A 16644-nucleotide genomic window follows, 5' to 3' on the forward strand; every position below is an offset into this window, starting at 1 on the left:
ATAAAATACACAAACTAGCTTGTTCTGAGGTTAACATTTAAACTCGATCCCGCTTGCCACAATTGGTACATACCATGGAGATAACAGATCACAGACATTTGGTACGAAGAGGATAAGGACGTTCTTAAGTTAGTACACCATTTCCTTCCTTTGGGGTAAGCGTGTCAACAAACCCTTCTTAGTCACCAGTCAAATCACCTTTCAGAACAGAGGTGTATGTCCATTTACAGAACTGTGCATTTCATTCCTCAAAGGAAACCATTATTTTTCACATGAGGGGAAATCAATTTTGTTCCCCACAACAGGGCTTGCCCTGTCTGTGAGGGCAGGAAAGGTGCCTCGGTCGTTCCCAGCAGTGGATGCCCACTGAGCTGGGGGTCTAGTGCCATTCACAAGATACTAGGCAACTTGACGTGCTCTTTGCAGCACATTGTGTATGCAACTTTAGAATAAAGTAGCATTACAGCCTGCTAATTTCATAGCTCAGAAACAGCCAACTGCTCCATTCAATTTCTTTCCACAAGCAGTATTCATTAGACTTCCCAGAAATACTTCCTGTAGTCTACAAACTACCCTAACAGCAGGGAAAATTCAATTTTTATTTCAACTTGCTATTCCTGCAATTGAAATAAGATGTCAAAGGGAGTGTTACTATTTAGTAATGATTACATTCAGAGGCTTAAAATAACTGATTCAAAACTGTGCCCACTTTGACTGTCAAACTGTTCCTTAGGCATCTTGCTTGACTTGCATCGTTATCTCCCTCTTAAATATGGGTGTGACAATTATTATTTTTTACATACTACCACTGGTAAATAAATCTGAAGATTTTGTTTCCCCGTTAGTAATTAACCAATGCTTCTTATGAACAGAAAAGAAAAGAAAAAATGTAAGACATAACCATCGATGCTGTAAAAAAGTCCCCACCTTATTAATCCATCAGGAGCAGCCAGGTTCCCAGATTTTAATACAAAGAACATTTACTCTGCCATGCCCTCTGATTCTGGTCAGATACTCAGCATTTATTCATCTACCAGCTGACTTGTGTGTGATCTCACAGCACACTCTCTCTCATCAACATGTATACAGATGAAGTATTTTGCTCTTGCATTCTTTAGTTTAGGCTTTGTTTTCATAGAAGCTGCAATATTTTACACACAATTCTACCTTCTTTGGTGTCCATTCAAGCCCCCAGAGAAGCCGACATCTTCCTGCAGAATGACACTGTGATGCAGAATCAAAGGGCAAGTCCAGAGACACAAGATAAAACCTTACAAGTCTTCCATCTTATCAATTAAATGAAAAAATAAAAATAGGTTTATCCTGCTGTGATATCCATCACAAGAACAAGTGATAAACCCTCCCAACCTCAATCTTAATTCTGCCATTAACACTTGAGCAAAGCCACGGCAAGCCACAGGCTCTCTGCTGCAATTCATCAGTACTGGGCAGATGGGCTTTAGTATCACAAGCCTCAGCAAACTGAGAAACCACTCACCACATCAAGGATAAATAACTGCACACTTTTGTCTGCTACTTCTACCCTGCTTTGTTTTGAATGAGTGATGTTCTCCTCTCTATACAATGGGTTTGTCACTTCCAAGTCATACTCACTAGGACAGAAGAGCAGGACAGAGAAGTCCTATACTTGCCAGAAACTATGTAGATGTAGCAAAACAGTTTGAGTTAGGAAAAGACCAGGTACCAATGGCACTGCAGGTTTAAGATGACATTTACCAGGTTTATTTTGAGGCAGAAAAGAAAAAGGAAGAAGAGCGAGCAATGGGAACTCCAGTATCCAAGTCAGGGAAACATTCTGTTTCACCATACCTGAATATTAAGCATGAGAGAATTTAAAAAAACAATAAACTAACTTCATAAGACAATCTGCTCACTGGTTTTAAGCAAAGAAAGATGACCCTGCAAGATATTCTATACATTTCGTATGGACAAAGCTCAGTATACTGACATGCAGTCATCAACATCAGCTGACTTAATACTTCTTAAAATGCCATTTCACATCATATGCTTTTGCTTACCAGTACTACGTGGGTATATAGAGCAAATAAACTTTCAGAAGGCAAACATTACTGCCACGTGAACTCTGGCTTGGATGTACAACTGTCTTGAATCATAGAATCACAAGGTTGGAAAGGACCTACAAGATCATCTAGTCCAACCGTCCTCCTACTACCATTGCTACCACAAGCCACTAAACCGTATCTCGTAGCTCATCCAGATGCCTCTTGAACACTGCCAGGGACAGCAACTCCACCACCTTCCTGGGCAGGCCATTACAGTGCCAGTGACATTCCAGTGACTTGTGACCCCTCACCAGCTTCACTGTCCTTCCCTAGACACATTCCGGGGCCTCAGTATCTTGGTGAGGAATGGTACTAGAAGAAAAACTGTTTAACTTTTTCTCACTGATGAGATGGTTCTTTTTTTTTATAGCATTACTAGCTTGAATGTAACTAGAAGCAAAGATTCAAAATATAATTTTAAAATTCTTGATATCCTTCAGATGGAGAGGTCTGCCATCTTAGGTCTTCAATATATTCACCAGTGCTGAAAAAAAAACAGGAAGACATTTTGGTCTAACACCTCGCGTGAAACTGCAAAGCCCAGCATTTCATGAAATTAGAAGGATAAATCAGCTCAGCAGTTGTGGCTCGGTCATGTCCTTGTTCATGTGGGGGACTGCACTGCCCTAGCAAGCAGCCTGGCTCCTTACTGTAACACCGGATATCCTTCAGGGCGCAGGGGTGAATCCCTTCTGGTCCTGGCAATCTGAGGTCAGTGACTGAGGGAGGAGGGAATACTTTAAATCTGATACTTCTGTTAAAAAATAGCTATGGAGCAGCACGCTCAGGTTTCGGTAAAACAGGGACCGAGTTTGTTTTAAGCTCAAGAGCACACTTCTCTCTGTCTAAGTACTGCAGGTATATAGTGCCAGATCACAGAAACTAAGGCAACTTCTCTGTACCCTTCTGGACAATTTCACCAGCTGGAAATTCTCTCTCCCACAGATGTATCTATTTTAAGGACAACTATGTTTCACAGAAGAAAGCAAGGAGCTGCTGTCTACAAAACAGAAAATTCCTGGAGGTGGGAGGTTTTATTTTTGTTGCTAGTTTCAGTTGAAAAAAAACAACCCTAACTGTGGGATACAGAACTCTATTTATGACCATACTCCATCACACCACTTCTCTGGACAGCAAGCACCTGGGCTATGACAGGGACTGCCTTATCCCACTGCCAAACACATGCATGGAGACCCGAAGCACAGAGCTGCTGCTCCTGTCAGAAGAGGGGTGGCCAGCAGGGACAGGGAAGTGATCATCCCTCACTACTCTGCCCTCGTGAAGCCCCATCTGGAGTACTGCATCCAGATCTGGGGCCCCCAATACAAGAAAGACATGAAGCTGTTGGAGAGGGTCCAGAGGGGGGCCATACAGATGATCAGAGGGCTGGAGCACCTCCCCTGTGAAGACAGGCTGAGGGAGCTGGGCTTGTTCAGCTTGGAGAAAAGAAGGCTGCAGGGTGACCTCATTGCTGCCCTCCAGTACCTAAAGGGAGCCTGCAAACAGGAGGGGAATCAACTCTTTACAGGGATAGATAGTGGCAGGACAAGGGGGAACGGTTTTAAGTTGAAGCGGGAAGATTTAGGTTGGATGTCAGGGGGAAGTTCTTCACAGAGAGAATGGTTAGGTGCTGGCACAGGCAGCCCAGGGAGGTTGTGATGCCCTGTCCCTGGAGGTGTGCAAGGCCAGGCTGGATGGAGCCCTGGGCACCCCGGTCTAGTATTAAATGTGTAGGTTGGTGGCCCTGCCTGTGACAGAGGGGTTGGAGCTTCATGATCCTTGAGGTCCCTTCCAATCCAAGCCATTCTGTGGTTCCACACTAGAAAGACACACAACAAAAGCATTGCTTTGAAGCAGTGAGAACGATGAGAAAATAATTAAAGCAAGAATATTTTTCCATAAGAAAGTGTTTATGTGGAAGCCTGCAGGCAAAGAAGCCAGTTATACCATCCTGCCCAAACACAGAGCTGCACAAAGATTTTTTACACTGTCTGATAGGGATAGGACACACGGGAATGGCTTAAAACTAAAACAGGGGAGACTTAGGTTAGATGTTAGGGGTGAATTTTTTACCCAGATGGCGGTGAGGCGCTGGCACAGCTGCCCAGAGAAGCTGTGGTGCCCCATCCCTGGAGGCACTCAAGGCCAGGTTGGATGGGGCCATGGGCAGCCTGAGCTGGTGGGAGGCAGTCCTGCCCACGGCAGGAGTCGGGGCTGGATGGCCTTCAAGGTCCCTTCCAACCTAAGCCATTCACTGATTCATAATTCTATGATCCCACGCACACCCAGCAAACGCTCACCTCTCGCTGCTTCCTAGAGAGGCCGTGAGCTGCCATGATCTCACCAGCCACGACAAAAATAAACTAGCAATGCCATCCCTGCAAAACATGTATTTTTTCTCCTTGTAAGCTGTGACCTTCTGCCAGTACTTCCTGATCCAACCTCTCTCTATTGCTCCTTGCTTTATGAGAACAGGCAGCAAGGAATAAACTTGGGCTTGGCCTCCCTGTTACAGGAAACAATACTGAACCACTCTGCTAGTCAGCTCCCAATGTCCCGAGTTGTTTTGCTCACATAATTTAACTCAGCAACTTTCCCCTAAATATACATGAAAAAGAAAATTAGTCCTAGATAATATGTAATCTCAACATTAGCTCCCAACTGCAAATTGTGACTGCTTCAACTGACTTAAAAATGCAGCTACAGAAAAATGCTCTGATGAAATCCAAACATAGTATCACAGAACGTCCCGAGTTGGAAGGGACCCATGAAGGATCAGAGTCCAACTCCTGAGTATCAATGAACTGTAAGCTGAGAGGAGGTTAAAAAAAAATCTAAACATAAAATAATCTCATAAATGGTATGGGTAAATGTAATCACACTGCAATCAGTGCATGTCACAGAGCAGAAGGCACCTCAACCAGCTTGGAGCAGATGCAGCAGCAAAAATGACCACTGCACTGAGATGCAGAAATCAGACCCAGCTACAACATATGGAGGCCAACATACTGGTATTTTGGTTACTTGTTTGTTTGCAAAGGGAAACAGAAGTGACACGTACTTAATTATGTTATCATTCCAAGCCTAATTAGAGCAATTTAGATATTAAGTACTATTGAAGTGAAGAGCATACAAGAAGATTGAGTTCCTATCTTTTCTTTTGTAACTGCTTGTCTAGAAAGTGTCCAGAGGTTCGGTTTCTCCACAACCAACGACTTTCAGTGCTGGTTCAGGCCCCAACCCCAGCCATGCCTCGAAGCCAACACACTCCATACATCACCAAAAGGGAAGGCCTTGGTTCCACCTGGCTGGACTGACTCAACACATCCCGTGACTACAGGTGATGCTATAAACTGGCTTAAGTTTAACATTAAGGTCCAAAGAAGAACGTCAACATTATGTGGAATATTCTAGAACTTCTTGCTTCTTTAAAAGCTTTGCAGTTTTTAGGTCTTTTTTTCTCAAGCTGGTTCCATCCCTAAGAGGACAACCTCCACCAAAGTTTTCAGTTTTGATACAGCTCCCATTTACTTTTTTTTACAATCACACAAAGATGACTGCTTTGTCACATTCTATTGCAAAGAATGCTGAAAGAGATCTTCTAAACTCTTCAAAGTCACTGACAGACAAAGCAACCCGCAAGTAACTGTCCAAATTATACTGAAGCCCCAAGTGGTTATCAGGAGGCTTCCAATTTTTAGGGAAATGTAAGCATTCCTCTTACTGCGATGTTCACAGGGTTTCAACCCATCCACCCCTCTCATCTCCCTCTGCTGCACCATACACCCATGCTTTAGGCCCGCTCCCCATATCCACAGACTTTTGCAGATTAAGGCCATCACCTCATCATTCATGCCACCACTTTTCCTCAGCAAATAAAACAACAACAAATATATTTCACCCTGATCCACCCACATCCAAACCCAACTCTTGCTTTGCTCGAAGCTCCCAAAGAGTAACTCCCAGAAGTAAACCACGAGACACAACTGCAGCCTTCTGCCCAGCTCAGGCTTCTTGTGGTGTATTTGCTCCTTTTAAGGTTTTTAGCACTCTCCCCAAAGCAATACGTATGAAAAAAAAAGAACATCTGGGAAACATCTTGCAAAATGGAACATGGAAATTATGGCAAAATTAATATTAAAAGCATATTAACAGCATCACCTGCATTCCTTTATCACAGCTCCTGAAAGTCCCATGGCCTACTCCCTCAGCTCAATGCTATGAAATAACAGTAATCCAGCAAGACACAAGCATGCCATGCTTCATAGTGTGCTTCAGAGGCCCTTCAGAACACAAGACATTTAAATGCTTCCCTCTCATAACCCAGAAATGCTACAAAGGCACTGTGCAGAACATGCAAGCCATCTGCCCACTCAAGTGAGAGAAAGCTGAAATGGGAAAGAGGACTCCTCCATAGATAGGAAGGATCTATTCTCTAGGAGACTACTACCTGCTAATTAATAGTGATAAGCCGAAAGAAATGGCACTATGCAAATAAAAATGGCTTTACTGTAACTGTTACCTGCTCTCAATCATCACCTCTGTAGTCATCCTTCTAAACATTTGATGTCTGCACTGGAGAGAGGCTAATGGGATTTTCACCTGCAGGTGTGGTGGATGCTGAACGCATTCAGCGTTATGCTAAAGCTAGAATCACTGTAACAAATTGCATTGGGCTTAAAAGCATGTGAAAGATTGAAGGAGATACTTCTACAAGAGTGTAAGCTTGTAGGATATGCATGCACAAACAAGCTTTCCAGATATTCATCTATTAACTCATTTGCACATAAATTTGTAGGGTAGTTGCAACACCAGAAGAAACGATAAAAATGCAGAGAGGGAGACAACTAATGGTACCATGTAATCTAATTTACCTTCCTGGCAGCACGAGGAATTGACAAATAGTCACATAATGAGAGATCAAATCAGATTCCTGGATCCATTTTAAATCCCCTAGGTTTATCTACAGTAATTGTCTCCATTTCCTTGATAAGAGAGGCTACCAGGAGCCAGCATCCAAGAAAAAGGATTTGACTGCTTTCTTGAACAAAAAGTACTAACAAGACCTCCTGAGCAGCCTTCCTAGAATTTTTATTGGCATAATTTAGACCATGCAGCAGTTTGCTTAGAGCAGAAGCGACCACGGAACAGCAGTGATCACTACACAGACAGCATTACCACACACCACCTGTGAAAGATCAAGGTCTTCTATCACAGCTTGTTTACAAGTCCAGCCTATACCTTCCCAAATATAATTGAAGCACTTCAAGTTGAGCACCGTCTCTCTCCATCAGTCCAAAGTGATTTATTATGCAAAAAATTATTATCCCCAAGCTAGAGAAGTGTCCTTGATACAAACTCCAAGATCAAGACGGAGCAAGTACCTCATCGAGACATCATCTGAGTTACACAGATAGCAAGGTAAGAAGCAGCATTTGGTCAACAGTAAAATCAATTACACTCCTAGACGAGGCTTTTATACAATGCTAATTGTAACAAAACATGAATGGAACGGAACATAACTCCTCTAGAAAAGGCTCAAGGGAGGCCTTATCTGTCTCTACAACTGCTTGAAAGGAGGTTGTGGAGAGTTGGAAGTCAGCCTCTTCTCCAAGGTAACAGCGATAGCACAAGAAGGAATGGCCGTAAGTTGGATATTAGGAAAGATTTCTTCACAGTAAGAGCAGTGAGGCAGTGGCACAGGCTGCCCATAAAGGTGGTGGAGTCACCGTCCCTGGAGGAGTTCAAGAGCCACGTGGATGTGGCACTGAGGGACGTGGGCAGTGGGCATGGTGTGACAGGCTGCTGGTTGGGCTGGGTGATCTTAGTCGTCCTTCCAACCTTAATGAGTCTATGATTCTATTAATGGACATCAGCAATGCAAAAGCTGTACAGTTTTGCTAATGTCTGCTCCAAAATATACAAGTCTACTAAAGCTGGGAAAGCAATTTGCTGGCAAGAAGGAGAAAGACATTAGGTCTGCATGATATCTGAAGCCTGCAGACACAACAAGGCAGCTTCACGCCCCCCAGTCCTCACCCAGGCACACTGGGGGCCAGAAGGCAACTACTGCGGAGCCCACGTCTAAGTCACGACTTTATCTACTCTGTTCTCTCCCACTTGGAGTTGACATGTTCACAGGCAGGACTGTAATTAAGGTTTTTTTTATACCATAGCTTCAATGAAAACAAGAAAATCCCACACCAAAGCGAAGACCCACTGGGTGAGTACCTCAGCAGGGAATTTAGAAAGCCGAATCCAGAGCTATGCTTCTGAACACCATCTATTCTCTTTTTTTTAAATCCAGTTATTTATTTAGCCAACAGAAAGCACCTCGGGCAGTGCTCACAACACCATTATCTTTAATCTTTCACGTATGTCATTATGAGAACAGAAGGGGAAACAACTGACCTAAGGAGGAAAGGCTTGAGGTTTGTGCCCAAACAATGGAGCACTTCAAATCCATCAAGTCAGGGATAACGTGCACTTTTGAAAGTGAGATCTTTCTGGATTTCAAATAACCGAGTGCAAACAATGAAATTTCACTCCAAAAGTACAGCAATGACGACTTTGCAGTCAGCAGAACCACCAAACGACACAACAGCCCAAACCACGTGGGAAAGCTAAAACATTTCCCAGAGTACTCAGTTCCTTCACAACTGCTAACACCTATTAAACTGCTATTAAAAAATAAATACACCAACATAAAAAAAAAAAACCCATAAGCATGAAGAGAGAGGTTTAAAAAACCAGACATACAAAGAAACCAATTCAGAACCACTGGGGAGAAAGAAAGGTAATTCCAATAAACCAGTTGGACATCCATAGAGAAGATGACTAATGCCACTGTAACTCAAAGGGACACACAAAGTTAATCTCAAATCATAAAGCACAGTTTGAACTGCTGTATTTCAAGATGGGCCAGCAATTCAGCCATAAATTCGCATTACAGAGCAGGCCATCACACTTGATCTTTGCCTCAGGTATTTCCCAGAAGAAGTGTTGCCGTAAGCTCCCAAAACCAGATGTGAATGCCACCTCCTCCATACCAACATCACTGCAGCCCCAGAAGCTGACACGGGGCAGGTAGGATGGCCACCAACTGCTGCCAGCCCCCAGCTGCCGCCCTCCTTTTCTGGATGCCTGCAAGAAGATGGAAAAGCAGGGCTGTTCTTCCAAAGAGAAGCCCACACACCCCAGTCCTCACAATACTGAGCATGTTTTATGTCACAGGGCCATGTTCCGACCGAGCATCCCTGTGGCAACCAGAGGAACTGCCTGCAAGGAAGGCTGATGATATGAAAACAGGTGATTCCAATGGGTAACTGCAAAATTACAGCACTGGTTACCCCTTCTGTCACACACTGCAGCAATCCTGTCACCTACCAAGCTCCACAGGAACGTACAAGGATGCACGGCGCCACTTCCCAACCAGCGAAGACTTGGTAAACAACTGCTATTATAAATAAGTATCTCAAGTCTCAATTTTATGACGTTTCAAAGGACAAACCAACTTCTAAGAACCTAATTCAGTATTGCAAACATCAATCTTGGTCAGTGGTCTGCCTTGCAAAATACCTGAATGGTTGGACTGGGTGATCCTGTGGGTCTTTTCCAACCTCGGTGATTCTATGATTCTATGAAATTCTACTAATTATGCTGTTACTGCATTAATTAACCTCAAGAATCCCCCTTACTAGCAGAACTGCATCACCAAAGCGCTCATTCTAGTGCCAAGTGTCTCACAGGCCCTAAAATCAGAGTTAACCACTTTGCTCTGGGGTCTGTTTGGGACAACAGTAACATTTGCATAGAAAATGAAAGCTGCTTTCTGCAGCCCTCTGACTTAAGGGCCAATGGACTTGCCCCTGAAACTCCCCCTGAAAACACTCCAAGGCAGGCAGTTAACTCGATAACAGAACACATATCAAAGCCCTTACAATGACAAAAACTAAGCACACATACATCTTAGGATATCAAAAGATCTGGCTAAACAAAAGGTTTGAACATTTCACCTCCATACAAGAAATGCACTTTGAATTCTAACCCAATATTCGCCTTCCCTTAAAAATAAGGCACGTGATACCTCAGCTTGCCAGGTAAGCAATTTATGATACCCAAAAGGGGGGAAAAAAAAATAAGAAGAAAAAAGAAAAAGCTGCCAACCCAGCAGCATTTTTACTGCCTTTTTTAATCTACCGGTTCCAAACCAGATGCATTCAGTGCAGCATTCTGATTAGAAAGAAAAAAAACGGCTGTTGAATTTTTATTACTACGTCCCTTAAGGACTAAACGCGGTAACCCCAGGCATTAATGTGCACCATGAATAACGATACATGGGAGCACATAAAAAGCTTGTTATCTCTGTTTATGGAATCTTCTACCATGTTGATACATTTATGGATAGAAGTAGGGAAACACGGTGCGGGAGAGAAGAGAAAGCTATCAAACTAACAAATACTGTTAAATAAAACCTATTTGGAAAGGAGCAAGCTATGCAGTAGAAAATGGGAATAAGCCACATCTCTTCATTACCGCACTGACGCTCCTATCTAGGCCGTGGAGCCTTGTCTAATAGTCATACTAAAAGCCTTCAGCCACATACATCGCACCCACTGGCAGAAAACACAATTCAGATGTAACCTTGATGAACTACCTCTCATGATAGGAACAATCTGCACACAGAGGTTTTCTTCTTTTACAATCAGTGTAAACAGAGAGAGCTCCTTTTCCACGCTCCGAAGCAGCTCACTGGATGCACAGAAGCCCCTTCTCACCTCATCCTTTACGGCAATAGGCACAGTTTGCTCCAGTTTATACTAAAGGGTTGATTCAAACCCAGAAAAAGACCCAGAATGCATCAATTAGTTTTTGTTCTTTTACCCTGAAAGGAGGAACAAACGACAAAGATTTAGAGCCTGCTGTCAGCCACCCTGCCCGTTCACCAAGCCCTCTGCTGACTTCCCCCACTAAGATCTGCCTGGGTTTCCCTAGGTTGGTGCCCTGGGAAAACAGATGCAACGTAGAGCACGATGGAAAAATGAAATCACTTCGCTTTTGGATTCTCTCTCCAGCTGTTTATATTCCTCCTTCAGGCTCAAGGAAGGGGACACGCAGACAAACACCAACAGCTGCTAGGTGTCCGGAGGAGCCGTGCCCTTGGAGAAGACTGGGTCACACAGGAACAGCCTGTATGGAGGAAAAAGGTTTGCATCCGAGCATCCCACCATTGCCAGGGCACAGGCCAGAGCTCAGCTGCGCCTCTTGCCCTGAGAGGTCCCAGCTGCCAACCTGGCCTGCCATCAGCACAGCCTGAAGCACAAAGCCCTCGGCCAGCTGCTTGGCTGGGTGCACAGTTCTCTCTTTTGTAATGAGGTCAGCGCTCACAAAATGTGCTAGCTCAACGGGCACGCCGATGGGAGCCCTCTGTTCGGTCACAAAGACCTCATGTGAAAAGACACCACGAATTCACCCGAGTTCCTGCAGGGCTTTCTCGTGGATCTGCTGAGAACAGAGCACGGGGAGGGGAAAATCCTCCCCACTGAGTTACCAGTGTGAACTTCACAACCTACCTCCTCAAGACCGGCACGAAGGAGTCACTTGTCAACAAGAAACCAGCAGAGGACACCGGCTCCCCACCCGTCTCAAACAGACCCGCTGTGGGTGCCACCACCGTTGTTAAAATAAGGAGGGTGGGCGTGTTTAATGCGTGTGGGTCACAGCCAGGGTCCTGCTGGGAGCAGAATGGCTTTTGCTTCTGTTCTGGGGTTTTTCACTTGGAAAAAGCCTAAGAAGTCGAACAGGAAGAGTCACACGCTCACGATAAAGATATAAAGTACTACCGCGATGAATAAGCAAGTCTTTGTTCACAACACGTTTTTAAGCAGAATAATGAGAATCAGTTACTCTTATTTCACAGACACTTCTCCCAGCATAAAGCCATTACAACCATCAAACACAATCAGCTTTCCTCAGTAGCCAGTGACAAATTCGCTTCAGCGTATCGCATCAATGATGCGCAGATTACGGTCTTTAATAGTACACAGTGGGGCCATTATCCCGTGTTGTCACCGCGCACCATTAAAAGGTCTTTAATCTCCAGATTGCCGCCACAATATGCCGCCGATGTCAGTGATCTGCTGAGTAACAGGCCAGGACAACGCGGCTATCTCCAGCCTCTGAGGCCGCCTGCAAATCCAGGCTCTCCGGCACTCAATCGCTGCCACTCAATTAATGTATCTGGGTCAGAAAAACGGTTTGCGGGAGCCGCGTTACGAAACGCTCCCTTCACACCGGAGGACAGCAGAGCCCAGGAACCCCCCCCTCTGCCTGCGAGCGGGCGAGCATCGCCCAGCGGTGCCCGCAGCACCGGGCCGGGGGGGGCACGCGGCTCCCCGGGGGGCGGTGGGGCTGCGGCAGGCGCGGCTCCATCCCTCCTCCGCCCGCTCCGGGGCTGTGCCGGTAACTTTCCCCCGCGGTGGATAGGCATACATACACGCATACATATATCTATATACACATACGTGCATATATCTAGGTGCCTATGTGTATATATATACGTATGTGTGTGTGTATACGCGCGGTGTGTGTATATATATGTGTGTATATACATACAGAATACGTGTGTATATATCTGTGTACACACACGTATACATCTGTACACACGGACGTACGCCCACCCGCGCCCCCCCGCCACGCACGGCCGTGTCAGCCCCCGCGGAGCCCCGCGCACAGCCCTCCCCGGGCTCCCGGCACCGGCCGCGCCGTCGGGCAGGTGAGGGTCGCGGGGGTGACCCGCGGAGGGCGGCTGACTCACCCAGAAGACGAAGGAGTAGATGATGAGGAGGGTTTTCAGACACGTTATCACGGGTTTGGTCTCCATTCTCCTCGATGCCATAATACTGAGCTCCCGGCTGCAGGCTGGGCGCGGGAGGGAGGCGGGCGGGAGGCGGGGAGGCGGGCGGGAGGCGGGGGGAGCGGGAGGTGAGCTCAGCGCTCGGCTCGCCCCGCCGCGCGGCTCACCGCGCCGCCTGCTGCCGCCCCCGGACCGCAGCCGGCACACTGCGGCCGCCAGGGGGCGCCGGGACTCGGGGCGGCCGCCACGAGGCCCGCTCGGCGGTGGAAAGGCTGAGCGGGCAGGGGGCGGCCCTGGCTGTGCCTGAAGGGAGACTGTCCCGAACAGCGTTCGGAGGTTGGGGCGAGGTGGGTCGGCCTCTTCTCCTAGGAGACTAGTGATAGAACGTGAGGTAATAGCCTCACGTTCTAGGGAGGTTCAAGTTGGATTTTGGGAACCGTTTCTCCTCAGGAAGAGCGGGGAGGCAGTGGCACAGGCTGCCCAGGGAGGTGGTGGAGTCACCATCCCTGGAGGTGTTCAAGAACCGTGTGGATGTGGCACTGAGGGCCATGGGCAGTGGGCATGGTGTGATGGGCTGCTGGTTAGGCTAGGTGATCTTAGAGGTCTTTTCTAACCTTAATGATTCTGTGATTCTATGAGTTGTATGTATGAATTTCACCTTGCAAGTGCAGGTCACAAGGCTGGGATGCTGCTGGAGACTGATTCCTAACCTTGCCATAGCATCAAATCTGAGCTCTATCTAAGAACTCATCTTGACGTTGAACCCCAACCGAAGCTGACCAGAAGCCCTCTCCTTCTGCGTGCCTTTGAGATCCAGAGCCCATCTCCATCCCAGAGAGAGACCAGAGCCCTCAGGAGAGAGCCTGCCTCTAGTTATTGTCACAGCAGCGATCAGCACGCTGCAGTACCCAACAAGAGTGGGTGGCTGAGAAATAACCATGTTAGCTGAGGAGAAGAATGGAACACCCTGCCAGGGTGGTGCTCCAAACTATACCTTTTACTGCATTAAAATCGAATCATGGTCAACCTGCTCAGCGTGTCCTCGGGCTACAAAATCATTGTAGTTCATACAACTGACATACCAAGGTGATAAACCAGGCTTTGCCATTCATGGAACAATGTTTAGAAGCAGAGAGAAAAAAAAGAAGAAGAAATGATCCCTGAGCAAGCGCTTTTGCAATATGCAGAAGCTTTGTGAGGAAGAATGCCACAACACATTCCGTTGGGTTTGACTTATGACTTTAAGGGTTGGTTATTTTAATGGATAGCCCACTGTTTCCAGAAACAATGAAGGCGTTTAAAGGATGCTCGGAGGGGGAGCATACTGCGGGAGCTACTGTTTTGTGAGGCATTCACCACTTTTGTGGAAAATTCATATGACAGATGCATAAATCTTTATTGACTTGGCCATTAAAATGTAAATAAGTGCAGTAACTGCAAAAAATTGCATTGACACTAACAACAGTTATAAATATTCACTGCACAAAAACTACTCTAAGATTTCTGACAGAAAATAGCCAAACAAGAGCAAAAGAAACTTATCTTCCTGCCCCTCACACATGGGCTTTGCAAATGATAAATGCTGCTGTTCCAGGCTGGGGGACAGTCAGCTGTGGTTGTATCTCCCCCCCCTTGAGGTATTTTTAATAAAGCACAAAGAAAACATAGTATCAACCAGAATTTAAATGTCCTGCCAACAGAAGGCACATGTGATCATCTTAGTAGAAGTGGACTTTTTCATAGGCATTTTCATAGAATCACAAGGTGGTTTGGGTTGGAGGGAGCTCAGAGCCCACGCGGACCCAATCCCTGCCATGGGCAGGGCTGCCCCCCATCAGCTCAGGCTGCCCAGGGCCCCATCCAACCTGGCCTTGAGCGCCTCCAGGGATGGGGCACCACAGCTTCTCTCACCACAGCCTCACTGCCCTCTGAGTAAAGGATTTCCCACTGATGTCTAACGTGGGGGAAGGGCAAGCTGCTTTTAGAAGAAACATCAGCCCTTGAGTTTTCTCAGAAGGGTATGTCAGGGATTCTGCTGCTCGCAGCACTTCACTTTCCCAATTTGTTAAAACCTACAGAGGGTTCAAACCCTTGAAACAGGGAAGCAGAAAGAAAGCACAGGTGCAAGAAGTCCACCTCAGGAAATGTGGTTCCTTCATTCATGAATTGTCCTTGGAGTGATGATGTCCTGAGCAGTGAGGAGCAGAGGCTCTGTGCTCCCTCTGCCCCATACTACAGTCTCACTGAATTGCTTTCTGATATACAGTGAAACAGCATAAACTTTATTGGATGTAGATGCAAATCTTGGATTAAAAATGAGAAGGTCTGAACAGAACTGGGCATAAATCTGTCTAGTTACAGTAAATGCCATTAAAATGTGACAGAAGCACCAAACCATCAAAAACATTCTAGGCTTAAATGGAGTTACTGAGCAAGTGCTGGCCCTCAAAACAAGTTTACCTTTTAAAATTATTTTATCCTATTTTCTCAGATTTGGGAGCGCTAAGCATTTCTTAGACAAAGCCAAACAACGCTTTCTAAAGCAAAGTGCTTTCTCAGTACTGAAATCTGTGTTTGCAAAGTTAGGAATGGAATTGCTCCTTACGTCTCCCCGTAGAGAGAGCATTCTTGTATTTATTTTAAAAAGGACATTTTTGCCAAAATGCGTCATTTGAAAAATATTTCTTTAGAACACCGGTGCTTTGCAGGGGATTCATCTGACAAGTCGGTGCCTGCAAGCTCCTTTTTCTTCGTAATGCACAGGGAATATCCTCTTTCTTCATAAGTCTTTCTGCAGCGCTTCTGTCTAGAAGGAGCCCCTTCATCCCACAACAGGGAAGCATCATGCTATAGACAGAGAAGATGAATGCTTTCATCCTCACCCAAGGCTAACATTGTTTATTTGATGGTTAAGTAGAAGGTTCCTGGGGGAACTGATGCAAAGATGTAAGCGGCCATTGTATCAAGTGTAGTAAGGCCTAGTGCCTCGAAGGTGTCAGGAAAGCCTCTACTTTGTTCTCCTCATGCCCACTCTGGCCTTCCCCAGGTTCCCTGTGGTACTGTTTAAGGTAAAGACTGCAACCTCTGCCTGCAGTCTCTGCCATTCGTTTGTGGGCATTCGAGCTCATAATCCAAACCTGATTAGGCCTCCCCTGACGCCAGCAGTTTCTTCTCTTATTTCTCTTTCTCTCGTTCCCACTTGTGGTTACCCTCAGCCAACCATACCCACATCCTAGGTCAGTCTACTGCTGATTAAAGAGCAGCTTTTGGAAAGAATGCAGAAAGCAGAGGAAAAAAACACAAGTCTGATAATGCTGTTGTGCTCATTTGTCTCTGGTGAGTTCAGGTAGCTCTGTGTAGGCCCCACAGAAACCTATGGGCCATACCTTGGACTCTAAAAAGCAGAGATCCTGCACAGCAGCTGTAGCTTTCTATGGCTTGTGGCTGCATGATTCTGGCAAGTGCCTCAGTGGGATCGAGCTGTCAGGCCTGATCTCCAAAACGTCTCTTATAAGAAAGCCTCAGGATCTGTGTGTTACAAAGGAATCCATGAAGGGTACACGGCCAATCTCAGAGAAAGATCTGTTGGAAGAGACCCTCTGAATCAGCAAATGTGGTGTTGATGAAACCAGCTGACGTGCCTCACTTGGAAAACAACAAATGAAGCTGCAGCCTCCTGCAGCATAAAGATAAGGGAGCAAATAC

The 16644-nt window shown here is 46.0% G+C and overlaps 1 protein-coding gene and 1 long non-coding RNA gene across 3 annotated transcripts in view; both read right to left on the reverse strand.

The window, feature by feature from the left end:
* The window catches only part of TSPAN7 (tetraspanin 7), an 89523-nt gene extending 76517 nt beyond the window's left edge, over window positions 1–13006 (reverse strand). For both annotated transcript variants that reach the window (XM_015302009.4, XM_015302017.4), the window contains exon 1: window positions 12901–13006. In XM_015302009.4, the coding sequence (XP_015157495.1) occupies window positions 12901–12981 (81 nt within the window). In that variant the 5' untranslated portion in view covers window positions 12982–13006. The remainder of the gene's footprint in view (window positions 1–12900) is intronic.
* On the reverse strand, window positions 11147–11740 carry LOC121109447. Its single transcript, XR_005847277.2, has 2 exons — window positions 11657–11740; window positions 11147–11273 (listed from the first exon to the last, which is right to left on the reverse strand). It is a non-coding gene; the product is annotated as an uncharacterized LOC121109447 (long non-coding RNA).
* Window positions 13007–16644: the final 3638 nt, after the last annotated feature.

Source organism: Gallus gallus, chromosome 1, assembly GCF_016699485.2.
Source record: "Gallus gallus isolate bGalGal1 chromosome 1, bGalGal1.mat.broiler.GRCg7b, whole genome shotgun sequence".
Classification (NCBI taxonomy): Eukaryota; Metazoa; Chordata; class Aves; order Galliformes; family Phasianidae; genus Gallus; species Gallus gallus.